Source organism: Falco rusticolus, chromosome Z (genome assembly GCF_015220075.1).
Source record: "Falco rusticolus isolate bFalRus1 chromosome Z, bFalRus1.pri, whole genome shotgun sequence".
Taxonomy (NCBI): domain Eukaryota; kingdom Metazoa; phylum Chordata; class Aves; order Falconiformes; family Falconidae; genus Falco; species Falco rusticolus.
Window position 1 is genome coordinate 42232510 of NC_051210.1, and position 20499 is coordinate 42253008.

A 20499-nucleotide genomic window follows, 5' to 3' on the forward strand; every position below is an offset into this window, starting at 1 on the left:
TCAGAAAGGGGCAGTTTGATGTAATGGAAAGACAAAATTGCACATGTTAATCTAAGGGAAAAGTGTGTGGTTTCCAAACCAATGAATGCATTTTTCAATAAACATTTGAAATCTATCTTGACTTCTAATGAGATTAAAAATATTGCAGGAGAAGCGGAAAGCTGAAGAAGCACTAAATGAGCTGAAGCGCCAGTATGATATGGAAGTTGGGGATCTTCAGGTGACAATAAAAAAACTTAAAAAAGTGAGTTGAAGCCATGGCGAGAAGTTTTAAAGTGTTTTAAGAGATGCTGATGTTATGAAATGCTTTCCCCAAGATGGATAATCATAATTGTAGCTTTTAAAGTTAATGTAATTAGTAAATGACAATTGCAAATAATTTTTTGTTGTGTTATCATTCTGTGCTGTTGTATTCATTCTGTATAATTTACTGAAATATTTAGGAAGTGGACCAACTGCTAGCCAAATTCTGTTGCTGAATAATTTTGTAGGTCATCAAGCTGTTAACACTGCAGTTACCTAGTCTTGTATTTGATACATTAGAAATTTTCTAATATATTGTCTCTTAAGTATTTGTAATTTATAGATTTAGATGAAATTGGCAACCCAAACATAATAATTTACAGCAATATGGTGCCTTTTAGCAGCTAGTGCATTTCTCTCAAATGTTTATGGTAGATGTGGGATTAAGCTGTAATTTTAAACTGATATTACTAGTCTCAACCTAACTTCAGCCTCATCTTTTCATTTGATACCTAAGTATAAGGTAAACTGAAGTCTCAGATATGAATATTGGTTTGGGTTATTTTGTAATTCAGTTTTAATTTTGACATGATAAGTTTTACCAGAATTATAGTGAGCAATGAGGATATATTTTTCTTTGTTTATATTGAATTGCACTTAAAAGAGCATTGGTAGAAATGGAAATTTCTCACAAGAAATATGAGAGCTTGTACTACAAATACTACACAGATGAAGTAGTATATAATTATTTTTTTTTTTACATTTGTGGGGATGCACCTGTTTATGTCTTCTCAGTAGCTGGCTTCTGTGTCAGTAGTTATGCATGTTCAACACCTACAGGGTGCAAAATGCTCATTAAACATTTTTTAAGTATTGATTTAAAAAATAGTTTAGAAAGCCAGTGTTTTTTGGAGTAATGCTGCCTTCTCACATAGTTGGGAAAACTCTGGGGTTTAAAAACTTTAATAGCTGTAAATTAGGGGTTATTTAATGTGATTTCCATTACTTTTTATGTACTTCGAATCAGAAAAATCAATAACATATATTAATTTTGCATTTTTGATCTTTCTAGCTGGAGGAGCAATCCAAAAATGTAAATCACAGGGAAGATGTGGTTGAATTGAAAAAAAGAATACATGATATGTTGCTGGTAAGACATGTTTATCATTAACATACTAATTTAGCTTCAGTTTTAACTTCTGCAATACAGACTTTATATTTTTTTTTTAATTTTTTTTTTTACATTTAGTACTGGTTAACTACAGAATAAACTTTTAAAGTTGTTGATAAGTCTATGAGGATCTTAACTTGGAAAAAACCTTGTCCTATATAAATGCATACACATTTTAAGTGTAACATTGGGAAACAGCTTGAGATTACGTAGTCCCCTTTTTGTGTAACTGAAATGGAAAAATAAAAATAGAGTGGTTCTTGCATGCTGATTTACTGACTTCTCCATTGATTTAAGTTCTTAAATTTGCTTTCCCCCTATATGCTCAGATATTCTAGTGTTTCATTTTTATTTGATTTTTATGATTTTTATTTTACCGTTATAGTATGTCAACATTTTATGCAGGTGACTATGACAGCTAACATCTAATATCTTCCTTTTTTTTAGGAAAATCAGAAACTTAAGAAAGATCTTTTAGAAGCACAGACAAATATAGCTTTTCTACAGAGTGAATTAGATAGCTTGAAAAGCGAGTATGCAGATCAGACTTTGAACACTGAGAGGTAAGGTACTTCCACAGGATTACATTTTCACCAGGGGAAAAAGATCTTTTGTCTGATGTAGTTACTATGTAAGTTGGTAACTGTTATTTTCTAAATTTGCCATAAATGTACACATTTGACACCATGTGAAGTATGCTATGACTACTCTTTGCTTTTCTTACCAGGTTTCTGAAAGAGCAAGTTCAGGATGTGATGCAAACTCTCATAATCTTGCAAGGAAGCCCATTGATTTTACTGGGACTTTAGTTAGGAATAAAAGTTACAGCATCAGGCAATTTTTTGCTCAATGACTTGCACTCAGATGAATATCTGTATGAATATTAGGGAGAATGGCTTTGGAAGCCTCCCACAACAGTCTCAACCTTTTTTTCTAATATAAATGAAAACCGCTTCTAGATATTAAAGGAGTGTAAATGACATTTTGATTATGTGATTATCTTCCAGTAACACAAATGGTATTTCAAGGGGAAAGGAGGCAGTCCATATGGTTATTTTGAGGATCTTTTATTTTTCATTCACAATCTTTGTTGAGATACAGTGGCAGAGGTCAGTGAAGTTACCAAGTGATTTTACTTTGCATAAACTGCTTTTAACATCTTTTTTTTATGTTTTTAACATTCATTTTACATTTAACATTAACATTTTGACATTCAGCAGAAATGTAAACTTAGAAAAACTGAAATATTTCAGAAATATTCAGAAATATTTTGAAATGGTGTTTTCCCCACTGTATTTTTTCACCTCTTATAACTGTTGACTGTTGAGTTTTGTCCTCTGCCAAAAGCAAAATTATAAAAATTAAAAAAGGATATCCTGTAAAATATAACTACTTGGGATTGTTTTCCAGAGACCTAGAAATGATCCGAGAGTATACTGAAGACAGAGATAATTTGGAAAGACAAATTGAAATACTTCAGTAAGTTCTTAGTAATACGGGATTTTATTAACAAATTTTTCCCCAGCATATTTGGGGTAAATGTTTTTGTATGCAAAAGGCTGGGATGAGATTTGGGAAAAAATACCAAGTAAAAATACTGAAATGGCTTCAATTCTCACAGGAGGTACTGTGCTCAGCTCTCATAGAAGGTATTGTGCTGCTAACTCCACTGTGTTACTGAGCCACTAAATCTTCATTGTTTTTTCTTTCTTTTCTTAGCCTCACTGACTTTCATTTCTTTATGATAAGCTGGAAAAGATTTGAGTCTGTTCATTGTATTATAAACATTATTGCTTGGCTCCTTTTTCTATTGACTTCACTTCTCCAGTAGCGCCCTGTCTTACCATTACCTAGAAAGTATTGTGTGTAGTATTATACAAGGTGTACACAGATTTTTGCCTTCAAGCAGAGTCACAATGAAGAGGTTTTTTATATCTTTAGTTAATTTCTTTATCCTGAACATATTCTTTCTTTCAGGCTGCTCAATCACACCTGTCTTTAAGACTAACCTCAGCGATACTTAAAGGGTAGTCACTTTGTTTTTCGGAAATGGCTGTAGCTGTCTACTACCCTGTAGCTGTTTTACTGCAGCCATTCCTACCTCAGCTGACCACCAGCTGAGCTACAGACGTGAGACAGTGTTTCCTAGGCTGCCACTGGAGGCTAACCTTCACAGTGTTTTTTTCATGTACAGTCATTTGTTTGAGTGTACAAACAGCACATTTCTAGTTCCACATTACTCTTTAGTGTTTATTGGAAGAAACACAGAAGTTTTTATTTTATTTGTATTTTTCAGTTTTAATTTGTGGTAAGCTAAATAATGTTTTCTTTACTTCTGCAAACTAAACTGTGTTTCCTTGTTAGATCAGCTAACAGAAAGCTTCATGACAGCAATGATGGTTTAAGAACTGCACTTGAAAACAGTTTCAGCAAGTACAACAGATCATTGGTATGTATTTATATTTTTGTGATGTTGTACTAGAAGGTTTAAGAATTAACTCACCAAATACAAATTTGTTTTTACTTGTGTGGATACTCAGAAAATTGAGTTTTATTCAGTAGACTCACTTTGGGAATACACTTGTGTAGTTAAATTTTGCTAGATTTTACTTGTGTGATGTAAAATAATGGAGGTTTTTTAGAGCACAGCTACTTTCTGAGGTGCTTTTGAAAGTAGTGATTTTATTAATATGCTGTAGCCAAACGTATCTGATGAGGTGAATAAATCAGCAGTTTCTCTTGCACTAAAGGGAATACGTTTCTATTGTGTATGTGGAAGTGCCCTACTGCTGAAAACACACTTTTTCAGAAAACTGCTTTCTTTTAGTAGCGAGGTCTTAGCCTAATGTCACTGGGAAAATGAATAGCAGGGACTGCTGATAATAGGGAGCTCAGTCAGAACCTTTTGTGCCGCGATTGAGAGACGGGACACAGCTTGATCCAAGCAAATGTCACTTCAATTAGCCTAATAGCGTGATTATATACACACAAGCAATTGTTACATCTTACTCTGATAGGTTCAAAACTTGCTTATTCTATAACTATGTAGCAACTCGCGTGAAGATCTCACACTAGCTATTTAGCAATTCAGCAGTAGTTAACGATAACAATGTCTGCAGTTCTTACACCACGTCCTTGGGCAATCTGGCAAACTGACCACCTTGTTCCTTGTATAGTCTTAACTTGCTACTTGGTCCCTGTTTCTATACTCTTCAGTAACTTTTCATGTCCCTTATCACCAGGGCTTGTGGCCCACAAGCTCGAGCACGTTCCTTTCAACTGATTGTTACTTGTGGTCCTGCTTCCCAGGCCCTCCTGCACTTTTGGGCTATTGCAACTGTACAGGGATCTGTTGTAACATGTAACGCTCCATCCTCCAAACCAGAGAAAGGAAGGCTTGAAAGTTACAAAAAAATCTGCTCTATGCTGCCATTTTGCGATATTGGGAAACCTGTTAAACTCCAGAACTAATGATTGGGCAAGTCTTTACATTATCAGGCAAGCAACTAATTGTTTTAGAAGGATGGGGCCAGAATAATGGGCCCACAGAGACAACACTGGACAGGAAGGAGGAAAAATGGGGTCATTGCCTGTTTCCAGCATACCCTACCAATGAACACAAGTGCCTTTTGCTGATACAGGTTACCAGAGACTCACTGTAGATGCAAAAAGAGATACAATTTCCTTCTGCCATGCTCTGAAACATAAAGGAGGAAGATTACAGGGAAAACAGAGGAAATTGTTCACAGTGAATAAACATGTAGAGGGACAGCAGAACATATAAAATACTCTCATGTGCTATCAGTTGAGATTTCTCATCCTCTCCACTATCTCATTCAAGAACTAGCAGGTATCTCTACTGAAACTAGCTCAGCCAGTGACATTTCCCTTTTCAATTTAGTAGTCAACGTGCCATTTTCCTACATATTACTCTTCAAAGTTTATAATATCAAAGTGTTAAAGGTATAGTAAATGAAGTCATCCTCTTGGAATTTCTGTTGTCTTTGGTGGTTGTGTGTAGCTAGCAGGTTCAGTATTAAGGCAACAGTGGAGCCTAAATGCAATGGGCCTTTTAATATCCAGTCCTAGATAAAGCATGAGGTTAATTAAAAAGTAGTTGGATATATATGAAAATACACAGTAATAATTTTGATGCACACTTTTTTCATTACAAATCCAGATGCTTAAACTGTCTTCATCAAACTTTATGCATTTGTTATGCATCTGTTGCAGCGGTTAGCAAACACCTCACCTGGAAGTACCATTTCTAGAAGCAGTCCTAAATTTAATGGTGGACAGTCTCCTCTAAACCCACGGTATGACAGGTAAGACACATTTGCTTTTATTGAGTTTAAGAAGACTAGAGCATTCCACTTGTCTTAGAAGAGAAAATACTGTCAAATAACAGAGAATAGTTCTGTCTGATTCAGAAGGAATGTGTAACTATAGCATATGATACAAAGTATACTGAAGTCAATAGGAATCTTTTCAATGACTTCAGAAAGCCCAGGAAATTTCTTTTCAGTGCAAATCATGAACTTACAGAGAGTGTGGACAGCCTCTTTTTTGGTCTTGAACTCCTCTTTTTTTTTTTTTTTTTTTTTTTTCTTTCTCTTGACTGTAGCTTGATTCTCAGCCTCCCCTTCTTGTCTCCAAGAAACTATAAAAGTCTGCTGAGGACTTCTGTTAGCTAGCTTACTCAGTACTTATGAAATAAAACGTTTTTGGTCATAACATCAGCTTGTATGTCTGATTTTCCTGGGTAATGATTATTATAAAAGTATGTGGGCCTAATTCTTCCAACAAATAAAGTTCCTCATCTCACACTGACATGCAAGAGTAGTGAATGCACTTGAATATTAATGGGGTAAGAGCCACAGATTATTTATCTAAATGCAAATATCAAATAGTCAGAGCTACTTTGATTTTGTACTTACTGGATGTAGGTCTTTGATCAGAGGTTCCGCAGATCATTGCAGAGGCTCTCACTGAAGTCTGGCACTGGATCCATAAAAAAAAAAAAAACCCGAAAAAATGTGTGTCCTTACTCAGATGATAGCTTGTTTTGTCTTCTTTTTCTTTCAGTGGTATTTCAAACTATAGTGTGTTCTCTATTAGAGTTCTTAGTAGTCTGTATTTTACATTTTGTCAGAGATTAATATCTTTGGTAGGGATTAAGTTAGTTTCTGCTTCATACTAATAACATCCCCATTCATTCAATAGTGTTGCTTTTGTTCTGCTGTCTCCATGTGAGATGTGTTTGCTGGCTGTAAAGTTTTGCTTGTCACAAAGTGACTCCTTCTGCTTAATGCAGATAAAACCAGCTCCCCTCTGTTGGACGCTGCAAATTTTGAGAGGCATCTGCTACTAAGTTGCATATTATGTTGAATAATTTTCTGAAGGGATAACTAAAACCTCTCTGAAGGCTTAGTGATGTCCTTCTCTATGAATATTTTTTAGTACCTGCCACATGGTGCAATCTTCGTATTCCTACAAAAATGAGAAATGCAAGCTGCTTTAGAAGAAAGTTTATGTGGCAGGAATAAAACTGGCTCTTAAGAGGTGTGACTTTGTAGTATTGAAAGATGGAAGGAGATATGAATGTCCCCAGACCTGTTAATTTTCAGTACTTTGTCTGTCTGCTGGCATCAGATCAGCATTAAGAAACACTGTTTTGCATTCTAATATGTTTTAAGTGATTTACATTAGTAAGTATACTTTTTTCAGCTGTATCATACATCTTGGTCTAACTTGCTTTAAGCACATATGAAATTCCCAGCACTGAATACATGCTTCAGTGAGACTGAAAATTGAATACTAAAGACCTTTATTTCAGGGAGTGCCTGACAAGCTTAACTTTGTTATAGCATGCACCTTTCCTCTGTATTTCAGTGGTTTGGTATAGGCTAGTAGGTGCATGAGTACAAATAGCATGGATGCTGTGATATTCCACAGTAAAGATCACACTCATTCGTGTGATTATTCATTAGCCTGAAAGGATGTAAATTAGATGAATCTGAATGTTGTTGCATTGGACGGTGATGCCTCTGTCACCCCTGTTTGGCCACTTGCAGAGAGGAATCATATTGGACTCAGTAACAGCTTCATAATTTAGGGATTCTCCCCAGTGTACTCTTCTATGGTGTGCCATTGCACTGGGAACTCCCAACACCTCTGGCAGTAAACTATCTTTACAAGTATTGATGCTGACCTTGCCTGTTCTAGCAGTTTAGTGCTTCCCATTAGTTCCCAACAGGACAGAGCCAAACTGGTTCTCTCTGCTGCGTCTTGGAGATCTTTTCTACCTCACTTAAATTTGTGCCTGTCTGTCTTACTGCAGGAGTAAGTTAAGGATTGTAGCCACAGTAAACTTCTTTAATAGAGTGAATATTAAAATAATCTTTTTATCTTTCTTTTCTGTAGTTTCATTTACATAAATAAAAACTAAATTGTTTTTTTCTGTAAGCCATACTGTCATCGCTGCATCCATTTAAGTATTTTTATATCTTACAGCAACCAGAATGAAAAAAAAAATAATGAAAAGGCCTTTGAAGGAAGGGTGAGGGGAAAGAAAGGACTTTTGTGTAAAGGTTTAAGTTTGGTGTAGCCTACCAAACTGCAAGAAAACACATTTCAGTGACTTGTTCCACCATTACTGATCTCCTGAACTTGGTTACCTTATTTTCTATATTTACAACTGTTACTTACTGCCCTGTGTGCCTCTGTGAGCAAATGCATTCGTTTAAATTAGATACAGTAGGTCAAGGTCATTAAACAATGACTTTTCTGTGTATGAATAAATGCCTACCGAGGCTCGTGAAGTCATCATCAATAACATAGATTATATAATTTAATCTGAGCATTCTAAAAGAAATGATTGAAAAAGTAACTATTTAGAAAGGCAAAATAGACCCATATGTGTCTTAAACTTTGTAGTTGGCATTTCTAAGTATTGACTATTCCAGAATGGCTCAGATTTTGTTGAGAAAACCAATTGTGGAATAACTTTTCTTTTTTCCCTCCTGCAATATTTTCTTACTAGATCATCTCATTCTTCTTGTGTGGATGAAGATTATGATTCTTTAGCCCTGTGTGATCCTATGCAAAGGATAAACTGTGAAGTTGACAGCTTACCTGAGAGCTGTTTTGACAGTGGTTTGTCAACCCTGAGAGATTCAAATGAGTATGATTCAGAAGTGGAGTACAGGCATCAAAGGATTTTTCAAAGGTCACAGTGTATGCAAGAAAGCTTTGGTGGTGATGCTTCTGATGCAGATGTAAGTGCCAGAATTACTCCCTCTCTGAGAAAGACCTTTGGTTGGAGACAATGTTAGTTTCCTGTTTCTGAAATAAAATGAATCTTTGTCCATAAGTCAGTTAAAACTAAGTATTTGGGTTATATGCATTTAAATAAGATTAGTGACAACTTTTTTGAGAATAGATTGATAGTTACTCCTCTTTAAAATAAAATGGGTTTTCTTGATAGATTTTTGAGAGAATAATTTCATTTTTGAAGTACATGTGGTTTTCGAAGGTTAAACAGCATGCACACAGAAGCCCATATTCTAGTGATTAAAAAGCAGACACCGTCAAAATAAATAGTTTACTGTTTGCTTTCTGTTACTATGCTGTGGCAGGGAATGAAAAAATCACATATATGAGAAAAAGAATGCTGTTAGTGCATACATTGACATAGTAAGTCTCAGCGATTTTTACAAATTTAGGGAGGTATTATTGTGTTCATTTTATTGTTAATAAAATGGAGAGCTTTACTTATGACTACATAGCAAGACTAGTATCAAGCACAACAGAAATTTTTTTTTTGGAACAGGTCCTTTATTGTTCGTTTAGTAGAGACATTTAGTTTATTTGCAGTTGAAAATGCTATGAATAATGCTGATTACAGCTGTGCTGTATTTAGTTTAGCTTGAGTAGTAATAGCATAGACAGTAATGTCTTGTAATGAAATTCTTAATTTTGGTAAAATAAGCTCTAAAAGAAAGTATTTGTTCATTGTAATTATTTTATAAGCTGAAATTTTCCTTATGGAAATTAATTTTTTCATCTGGAAACTGTACTGAAAGCATGTATGCCAAACAGCAAACATGTTTAATGACCAAATATAGGGTATAGTAAACAGCAAATGTGAATAAGAAGAGAATAATCACAGTATTTTGATTAGAATTGCAGAGTTCTGTTTAGTCCTTTATCTCCATTTAATCCAAACTGTTAAAACAAATGTTTTAATTGGTCTTACCTGGGCCTTTCTGAAAAAGCATACTTTTCTCAGTGTAGGTAACACACTAACTTACACTTTCAGGTTCCAGAGATCAGGGATGAAGAAGCATACAGTCCTGACAACAGCAGTACAGTATTAGACTGGAAGCCCTCACGACCAGTAAGTCGAAGCAGCTCAATTGCTTCAACAAGGAAATACATATCTGCTCTCAGCCCTCAGGTAACCAGTTTCTTAAGGGGGGAAAAAAAAAAAGTGTTTGATATGGAGAATATTTTTATATGAATTGAAATAGAGGGGTTCTTTTTATTTTCAGTCAGATGCAACTGAATGTACTCCAAAATACCCCAGTTCAGAGAAGGCTTACAAGATTGTTCTTGCTGGAGATGCAGCAGTGGGAAAATCCAGTTTCCTTATGAGACTTTGCAAGAATGAATTTCGAGGCAATACCAGTGCAACCCTAGGTATAGTTTGTTGTTCCTAGTACTGAAGTGAGTTCTGTTGTTCTGCAGAAGTGGGTGAAAAGGTTACCCTCTGTGATTGCTTACCATGATTTCCTGAATATGCATATGCAATTTCTTAGGCTGTGAGATCTAACTGAATACTAAAGCTTGGAAGTACCTAACTGCTGTTTTGAGTGGATAACAGGGTATTGCTCTAATTTAGTTTCTCTTTGCAAATCATGAAGCCTGTTTCTGAACAACCCAAAGCACGAGAAAATGGAATTTCAGTCTAATGGACTTAGAATGTGTGTGTGATCCTTTGTCCATTTTTTCATTGCTTGCTTGTCTTCTCAGTGCTTTCCTGTTTCCTTTGTATTTCATACTATACTTTGATGTCTTTCATACTATTTTTTGTCTCCATTTCTTCAAAGTGTTATTGAAGCTTTGCTTTAAATGCACCTGGAGGGATTTCTGACTGACTTGTGTATGTTATTGTAGCTGTCAGCTAACAGACTTGTCTTACTGATTCCAAAGATTGAAATTTTGTCTTCCAATTAAACTGTATTAATATATTTGTTTTGTTACCTCTGAGTCAGGATTTTTGTTCTGATTTATCTTTTTCCTCATTAACATTAGAAATAAAGTCTGTTTTATAAAACATTTTCTCTTACTCCGTAAAACTATTTAGCAAAATAAAGCAGAGAGAGATCTTGTTTGCTGGTGATAATGCCAAATTTGTATCAATGCTTCTGGGAAGATGTGTGGGTAAAATGTTTCTTTAAATATTTTTCTGAAGACAAATTAATACATTAGGGAATTATTGCAGTTCAAGGCTATGTGAACGAATGAAATCTCATCATCTATTAAGAGATGAATTTTAAAGTAACTGTTGTATTTGGCATATAACTTCATTTTCCTTGGGTTTTTTAAGGTTATTGATGTTTTTTTGTTAGACTATACACATTATTCTTTTCAGGTGTGGATTTTCAAATGAAAAGACTAATTGTTGATGGAGAACCTACTGTGCTACAACTATGGGACACAGCTGGGCAGGAAAGGTTAGTGATTCTCTACACTTTCAATTTCAATATTTTGTTTGTTCAATATTCAATTCAAAATTGTTCAATAATTTGTGTAATTTCAATATTTTTGTTTCTAAAAAATATTTGCCTTTTTTCATCTAAGTGAAAAATATTCCACTGAATATTGTATGGCCTTATAGTAAGTCAGTATGGCTGTATATGAATGTCTATAAACAGATGTGATTTTGCTCTGCTGAGACCCCAAGACAGAGATGGAATGTTTATTTGTTAGCTTTGGTGGTGCCTAGGGTAATCCTTTCTGCAGAAAGAAATAATTGAGGTTCACCACAGCAATAATAACTTTAAATCCATATATCACTCTTGCAATACAAGAAGATGCTGTAGATCTACATTGTTTATTCCATTTTTAGTCTTCAGCTTTCTTTGTCCATACAGACCTTTTTTTTTTCTGAGCAGGCTTTATCTTAAATACCTCCTTCTCTTCACCCTTCTCTCCTCTTCTTTCCTTGAAAGTCCTGATCCTGATTTGCATTGTATTTAGTGTGTGAAAACTTCTTCCCAAAGCCTTTAAAAATGCTTATGGCAAAACTGTACAGATTGTTGAATGTATATGCAAGGGTTTTCAAATTTTAGTGTACAATTTCCTCAAAATCTTATGACATCCTTACTTGAGAGCCATTACTTTTTTTGCTGACAGCTTTTGGATCTTATTAAGAGGTTATTCTAACACCTTGGAAGTCAGTTTAATCTGTTCATTGACCAAGATTTGTATTGGGCTGTGTGTGTTTACTTTTGCCTGAATGAGTGATTATGTGAAGTAGGTAGTCAGAGGCCCAATCATTCTCCTCCTACACAATAAATTTGTGAATAATATTTCAGTGTATAATGTAAATACCTAGTTGCTGTACTTGGTTGTTAAGGAGGTTGTGTTATGTTAATGGAAAAGATGACTGAAACTGATTCATTCCTGGAATAAGTTTGTTGGCTTAATATTTTTTCAAATGTGACAGAGTAACCCACTCAATCTATAAAGTTATGTGTAAGTGAAGAAGCCTTTCCACCTAATCAGAAGTTCAGCGTGAAGCAGATTATTTTTTTGGTAAATGCACTTTAGATTGTTTTGATACCAAAAAACCTAGTTGCTGTTTAGGATAGAATCCTGTGGATCCTTACGGAGCATTTGTAGACCTGCATCAGCAGTTTTCAGGAACTACTTATGAAAAGCTACGAGAAAACTCATCTTGTAATGTGGAGATAATTGTACTCAGTAGTGCAATAAAGTAGTGCTGTGTTCTTAATGATGTTAAATGGAATTCTTTTTTAATAATATGGCCTTATGCAAATGTTATTTTCTGAAAGATTCCGAAGTATTGCTAAATCGTACTTCAGAAGAGCAGATGGTGTCTTATTGCTATATGACATAACGTGTGAGAAAAGCTTTCTTAATGTGCGAGAATGGGTGGATATGATTGAGGTAAGACCCTTAAGTTTATACAACATATACTTAGGTTTTGCTTGCATTTGTGACCTTATTATTTATAAAATTTGAAAATCTGTATGTTGGAATTAGCCAGACTGCAGACTTTCATAGCAGTGGAAGCTACATGGAAGTCCAAAATGTATCCTGACATACTCAGTGTTAAAATGGATACATCTTTTTGTATAAAAGGGTATCGTGTAATCACACTCTTCCCATTCACTTCATTTTGAAATGAACATGACAGCGCATTTCAGATACCCTTTTGTGGATGGCTTGACTGTTCCTTGGAGTCTTTGCATTTTAAACCAATATGTTAGATTCTGTAGATTAGCTGTAGTTCAAGTGAACTTTTCATTATTTCTTTCTACTATTACTTCTTGTTTGTTTATTTGAATACAAATTTTCATTTAATGAAAAGAGGGTTTATTTCATATCAGAGGTGTTTAATAGGAGGGAAATTGATAAGCACAATCTTTAATTCATCATCTGAAAGCCATTTCTTTTAATCATGGTATAGGACGTGGTCATTTTTTCCATATTAATTTTGTCATATAGCATTTGTATACCGTAACCATTTCCATTAGATTAAGCTAACACATGAAATTTCTTGCTGGGAAACAAGGAAGGTTATGGGAATGGAAGCACATCTTTGCAGGCAGATGTTCAAGCTGGCTGCTTAAATACGAACTAGCCCTTGAAAAGCTGTCAGCATGACTGATAGTTGCTCATTTTTTGTGATAGTGCACAAGATTTTTTTGTGGGAAGGAAATCAGTATGACATAATGATGCTATTTAATTTTTTTTATATCCTGAGTGTTCTAGCAATAAGGAAATAAAATTCTCTTTACAGGATGCAACTCATGAGAATATTCCAGTTATGATGGTGGGAAACAAAGCAGATCTCCGTCAAGCTGTTACAGAACATGGGCAAAAATGTGTGCCTATAAACTATGGAGAAAAGCTGGCTATGGTAAGGTCCAAGTCTACCACTTTAGTATACAATGGACTTAAGAACTTTAATCTGAAGACCATCTCAAAAATTAGTAAACAAAAGTAATTTTCTGGTCATTTGTTCAAATCTAGTAATTAGATTTCACAGATACTTTTCAAGAAGACTATCCTATCTTGATGGTGTTTGCTGGGCTAAAATCACATCTCAGTGGCCATTAAGCTGAAGTTCATTATTGGCTGGGATAGTCTTCACAGTCTTTAAATGGTGAAAAAGTGGATGAACTAGAAGACTACGATTTTTTTCTATTGCCAAAGAGAAATTGTCAGTGCAAATATGAAGCACACTACTGAGCATATGAGGCTTTTCACTTGGCTTGTGTCTGTCCAGATTTTGAGTGGAGTATTTTCATCTTCAAGAGACTATCTTGTATCTCCGCCATATCTGCAGAAAGGGAAAAGGAACTGTCTGCTAAATGTATGGACAAGTTGGTTTTTTTCAGGTATTTTTATGGGGGATAAAGGATGCACATTTCCCATATTTTGCAGAAAAAAATGTAGAAATTTTAGTCTTGTGTTGCTGAGTGCCTGCACAATGGATAGATTATACTGGGGCAGGTATCATGTTACTTATGGAACGGTATTTCTCGCTAACCTAGAATACCAGATGCTGAGGTTTATGAGTAACTACAAGCTGGATTCAGTAACTTGTCCTAGAAACTCTTCCTATTTTGCAGTCTTGTGGACAAGAAGATAGAGGTTGGACATTAAGACAATGATGTGTTTTTATTCAGTTTGTTAATTCAGAATATATGGAATATAAAAAAAAGGTGCAATTAAAAGGCAATTACTGCTTTTCTTTCACAGTACTAAAGTGAATATATTGAAGAATTAAGAGTACCAGAAGAAATCATGTTCATTTAAATGTGTGCCATCTTTCTTTGTATTATTGAGGAAACCATTTGTAATTGAATGTACATATTCACATGGGAACTGTTTTAGATTAGTGGGTGTAACATTTTATTTTTACTTACAGACTTATAATGCGCTATTCTGTGAAACAAGTGCTAAAGACGGATCTAATATTGTAGAAGCAGTTCTTCATCTTGCTCGGTAAGTAGCTATGTTTCTATTTTCGAATAAACACATCTGAGTATATTTAATAAAAAAAAAAATTATATGTGAGCATACATACGGACACACATGTACATTTAAAAGACACACATGTACCAATATAAAATTCAGCAAACAAAGCATAAAAAAGAATACCATGTTAAATCTTTGTAGATAAATGCAAGACAGGATTTATTCTCAGTTTAATCAAGTAACATTTTTGCTTGCAAATGTTACAAAGCTGTCTCAGTAAGTTATATTTAAATTAAAGCTCAGTTGGGGGCCTCACAATTTAAAAACCCGTTTGGTGAATGAATTATGTTTTTTAATGGTACATGGGTTTACTTTCTTAATTCTTTCTTAAATTAATTTAATATGTGTATAATTCTATGTATAATTAATTCTTAATTATTTAACATATGTTATTATATATTCAGTTTTACAACTGGCCATTCTAATCCCACATATTTTCTTTGGTATCCCTTTCTCTAAATTATTTAAAAGAGAAATTCTGATTATATTCATTTAGCAATCTGGTATTTCTGTGATAATATGTGAGCCAAACATTACTCTTCCACTACCTTTCCAAACTGTTGGTGGTTACCATATAATTTTGAAGTGCTACAGTATGTAATGAATCCTCAGCCTCTGATTTTTCAGTTTAATATTGGAGCTCAAGGCCAGAATTACAAACCGTATTCATGTGATTTTTGCAGAAGCCTAATGCAATAATCAAACTTTTTGACATTCGTTCAGTATTTGTTCATTCATTGTTAAAATGCTACTAATTGACATGGCTTGAATACAAAATACTGGCTTTCTAGAGAGGTTCATTGCTTCTTTGCGTGGGACTTTCAAGAGCACCTGTATTTTCAGGAAAATCACAGGCATTTATTTGTCTGTCAATGTCGATATTAAGTTAATTACTGATTTATTAAATGACTTATGTCCAAGAACCTGACCATTAATGCAGCAGTGGATTCTGAAATTAGAGAACATAGATATGACAATTATATAACAGTCACAGTTGGAAAATTATCTCTAATGTTTAAACATGATAACTTTGTTTAACTGTTTCAAGGATAGACTGTTTTGGCATTTGGAGCCTCTCATTTCAGAATCTGAAAAAAAAAAAAAAGGGAAATGTTTTTCTTCACAAGGTTTATTGGACCTCAGATGGTCTAGGCATTACCCAGAACCTTGGTATGGAATGGTTTTCTGCAATTCCTTTACTCAAGTCAGTAATCTGGGTACTTTGAAAGAACCTTTCAAAGCAAGAAATCTTAGAGCTGGTGTTTGACATTCTAGGGGGCCTATAATAAGAATACAGATCAATAATCACTGATACTTACACAACTTTTAAGTCTGCATTTATAATAAAACATCCAACAATGTGATTTTTTCTCTGATGGTAAATTTATACCTGAAATTGCAGTTACTTAGTTTTATACTTTCAGCTATGAATATATTCTATTTCTATGGTAATATACTGAAGCAAACAAATTAAATAAAAAGAAAAGGAAAGGGAAAACAGTACATTGTGGAGATATTACATACCAGAAATCATTACATTTCTATCACTATGATTTGTATAGAAATATTGATATGATTCTCAAATTGGAAACTTAAAAGACATACTGGTTCTGTGCACTAAAAAGCATAGCTTTAACCACGCAATAGATGATGGTGTTCTCTGTGAGATGTACTGGGAGAAACAGAACAGTGAACATGAATAGAGATGTATTAATTGGGTGCATTTTTTGTTTGTTTGGTTTTTACAGTGAAGTGCGAAAACGAAGTGATAATCAAGATGATGTGAGGTCAATAACTAGCCTGGCTGGGACACCTGTCAAAAAATTGACACTCAGGAAAAACTGTTGCAATGTTTAAGTGACAGATACTTTTTCCTGACCTAAATAACTTGTGTATTTTAAAAAGAAAATAATGAAGGATTTCAATATTGTTTCTTTTTATGTGGATTTATACATCTCTGTATTTAGAAATTGCACATCATGTTAAAAATCCAGACTCTACTTTCTGCTCATTGATATTTGTGCACTTGCCCATAGGCTCTGATTTCACCTTTCCTAAGTAAGTGAATGAAGTGAGCTCAGAATCAATGCTATAGTAGTCACTGCATAAAATATTATGATATATTTTACTGTCTTCACCTGCTTGTTTCTTTGTTTCTTATGTATAGAACATGGTAATATCATATATCACTCATAGGAAAAGAAAAAATAGCAGCTTCAATTAATTTAATATCTCTCTGCTTCTCTAGGTTTTTTTTTTTTTTTAAGGCCTTAAGTTATTTGTTGATGAAACTTTTCCCAAGAAAAACTCAAACTATTAAAAGGTTGCCTAGGTCCAGGTAAACCCTAAGTTCAAGGGCATGAAGCAGAATGGTCTCTTGACAGGAGAAGACAGTGTGGCTGGTACCTGGGGTTCTGGTATAATTTTGCAGAAGTTGGTGAGTTAGAATTTATTTAATTTTGGGAATTGGGGTTTGATTCATAACTGAGAAGTAGACTTTACATCTGATCCTACTGGCTCAAAAGTGAAACGAACATGTGCACGGACCATTACTGTTCAAAATTTGAGAGAGACTGTAATACCTGTAGGATTACTGAATCTGCCCATTTGTTTAGACTAGGTTGTTATTAGTGTTACAGAGAGATATGGGTTGTAATTTTTCCCTTTTTTTCTAAATGTCTTCCATTCAGACACTAACTGAGGGGTTGTAATGGTACAGGGGAGTCTGTTTCAATGGATATTCTTTATGCATTTTTTAGGTTTTAAATCTGCAGGTGAAAGAATTGCTGCACATGCACAAGCATCTGTACAAACTGTTCATTAAAAGAAGTCCCTGAAATGAACAGCAACCACAAATAAGAATTCCTTTGCCCGATTTTAGGAAAATTCTGAGAAACGTACCAGTGAGTGGTAGCTTTAGCTGTCAGCATCTCTAAAAACTGACTCAGTATTGCTTATAATAGTTCCCAACAGTCCTACAGTGTAGTAAAAATTGCAGGTATTTCTACAGTTAACAGTTGTGATCCAATTCTCAGCTTTCCCTGATTTTGATCAGAATGGGTTAAGGGACCCTTGAATGCCAGCAAACCTTTTCAGTCTTTTCTGTGTATATTAGCAAAACATCTCCAGGCTGAAACCTAGCTTAGTAAATCAACCTCGGATAAATTTTTATGTACTGATTGGCAACCCATATGACTAGCAGCTGTTACTGCATTTTATCAGCACTGTGTTTGAACCCTATAGCCTGTGCTGTGTTATCAGTATAAAGTGTGGAGTTCTCAGAAACAGGATGGTTCGTCATTTAAAAAAAACGTACAGTTTTAAAGTAGGAAGAGCAGTGTTTTTAGGCACCATTTCAAACCTCTAGATCAGAGCATTTAATCCTCAGGTAACTATCTGAAAGCTTGTTCTTAACAAGATAGAGAAATCTAATGCCAGAAGGAATAAGACATTTTATTTCACTGTATTGTACTTCAGTTCTAGAAGAGAAAACACATTTCGTGTCCTTTTTCAAGTACTAAGGGAATCTTCACACTCTATTCCATGCAGGATACTTTAGGGCTGTAGCATCTTCCCACCCAACAATACAAAATGCCTCACTGTAGTCCTGAGAATTAGCTGGAGCAGGTGGCAGAGAATGAAGGAGATGTAGGCGTATCAGGAATATGCCAGGTTACATATGTATTGTTTACTATTAACCCTGTATTTAAACAAGAAAATTACAGCTGTGATTAGCTTCTCTGAGGAGAAAACTGTGCTTAACTGAGTGCATTGATGAGGGCTGCTTCTGTGTCCTTTAGGTGTAAAAAGCTTCTCTCTCTCCAAAAGAGTGAAATGGAAGTAGAGATAACGTGGGTTGTACTTGAAGGTAGTTCTTCCTGCAGCAGTAGGGAGGAGAGGAGGAGATGATCCAGTGCTTGGTTTCTGAAGAGTAAGTTTACAACATGTAGGCATTTGCGTTTTCTCAGGATGAGAAGGTCATGGTTATAAGCTTTTCCTTACATTCCAAAATATTGCTCTTTCAGTGTTATTAACTTCTGTTAAATTGTAGGGCTTAGACTGAGGCTCAGTGTTCAATGTGTGTCTTCTGAACCACAAGTGTTTTACCAGCTCTGTGGTCTTGGCCTGCAGTAAATGAGGTGAAATATGTTTGCCTAAACCTTGTTGATACACCTGCATGAGGAAAACATTTTTGTCATATACAGAGAATCACAAAGTTGTTTGCAAGAAGGATTTCTGGAAGTGGTTTTGTCACACCTCCCAAACACCCAAGCAGAGATGGACTTTTTTCAGCCCTAGATCAGATTGGCTGTGGGTTTGGCTAGCCAGGCTGTGGAACTCCTCAAAGACAGAGATATGACCACCGTTCTAGGCAACTTGTTCTCATGCTTGCACTCCCCTTCTGGATAAAAATTTCTCTCAGTGTCCAACCTCAGTTTCCCAAATGACTACAAATTTGTAAGTGTTTCCCCTCATTATATCATCTCCTGATACCAAGAAGAGTTTGGCTGCTGTATTCGTAACTCCCCTTTCAGCATCTGTAGGCCAAGATTCCCCGTGGCTTGGTCTTCACTGGTATAATGACATTGTGAGATAAGACATGCAAATGTGGGTTCCACATCCCAGAGTTAGCAGTGTGTGTGCATGTGCAGTAATTACTTTCATAGATAAGATTATTAGCATACAGAGAGTGTCATGTGAATGTACATGCCTCTAAAGAGCTTGGTTGAAGGATGTGAGTTCAGGGACCTGCCTTTACACCTATTTTTCTCTGTCTTCAGGATTGGTGATTTATGCTTTGGGTGCTTTTTTTCATTTACTTAAATGACCAAAATCTCTCTTGATTTATTTGGCCCAATTATATAAACTGAATCCCTTTTTTTAAGCTCTGTAATTTTTGTGTCATGTAAGGCAACTTTAAATTGAAACAGTGTTGTTTTTTAAAAAAGTTTCAGGGTTGAAAACAATTATCAAAGTTTTACCTTGGACTAGTGTTATGGTCAATGTCTAAATGACTAAAAAAAGCACTACCAAATGGGGATGTAGCTATAGCTCAGTTGGAGCTAGTTTTAGAAATCCTGTGATGATCAGCTCCATCAAGTCTGAATATTCACATGATACCATGCAGAATTCATGTTAAAACAATAGAACTTTGAAAAAAAAAATTAAATTCAGGAATTAAAGCATGTATTTGTAAATGGAAATAATTAATATAGTGAAGTTTTCTGTTGTTTTGCTTTGAAAAGTTACCTTGCCTTCTACCTAAAATGTTAAACGGCAAACATCAGCTTTATGCTCTGACATAGTTGCACTATTTTACTTTGAATGTTTTTATGGTTTTGTTTAGTACATAAGAACTATTCATTTAATTGCACAGTTTTTTTTTTTTAGTTAGTGGATGTGTTCCCTTAATACATGTATTTATTTTAAAAGAAAAGGCCTTTTGTGTTTTTCCTCATGATCTGCAAATAAATTATTTTTATTCATTGACATGGAAATATTATTTAATACTGTATTTGTTTTTATCCTTTTTAAATTGTGGCATAGTACATGTTTCTGAGGCAATAAATTCTGTGAGACACTCTGAAAATGTTTTGATCACATAAGTTCTTGTAACCACTTTGTGCCTGTTTAGCATACATTAGTAGCTTCATAAGACAAGCTGCAGTACAGTTAGAAGTACTGTTATGGCCTAACATAGCTGAAGTATTTTTCTGCGTAATTATTTTTGTATTAACTACAAAATCCTCTATTATTTTAGGAAAAATAAATTACAGTTTTAAATGCTA

The 20499-nt window shown here is 34.7% G+C and overlaps 1 protein-coding gene across 1 annotated transcript in view; it reads left to right on the forward strand.

Moving 5' to 3' along the window:
* RASEF (RAS and EF-hand domain containing) overlaps positions 1-20156 on the forward strand; it is a 35725-nt gene extending 15569 nt beyond the window's left edge. Inside the window, exons 4-17 of the mRNA XM_037374427.1 lie at positions 149-244; positions 1316-1393; positions 1862-1977; positions 2825-2893; positions 3779-3863; positions 5648-5739; positions 8457-8691; positions 9735-9872; positions 9967-10114; positions 11070-11151; positions 12496-12610; positions 13467-13586; positions 14601-14677; positions 16459-20156. Coding sequence (XP_037230324.1) covers positions 149-244; positions 1316-1393; positions 1862-1977; positions 2825-2893; positions 3779-3863; positions 5648-5739; positions 8457-8691; positions 9735-9872; positions 9967-10114; positions 11070-11151; positions 12496-12610; positions 13467-13586; positions 14601-14677; positions 16459-16567 — 1560 coding nt within the window. The 3' untranslated portion in view covers positions 16568-20156. The remainder of the gene's footprint in view (positions 1-148; positions 245-1315; positions 1394-1861; positions 1978-2824; positions 2894-3778; positions 3864-5647; positions 5740-8456; positions 8692-9734; positions 9873-9966; positions 10115-11069; positions 11152-12495; positions 12611-13466; positions 13587-14600; positions 14678-16458) is intronic.
* The last annotated feature ends 343 nt before the right edge of the window (positions 20157-20499 follow it).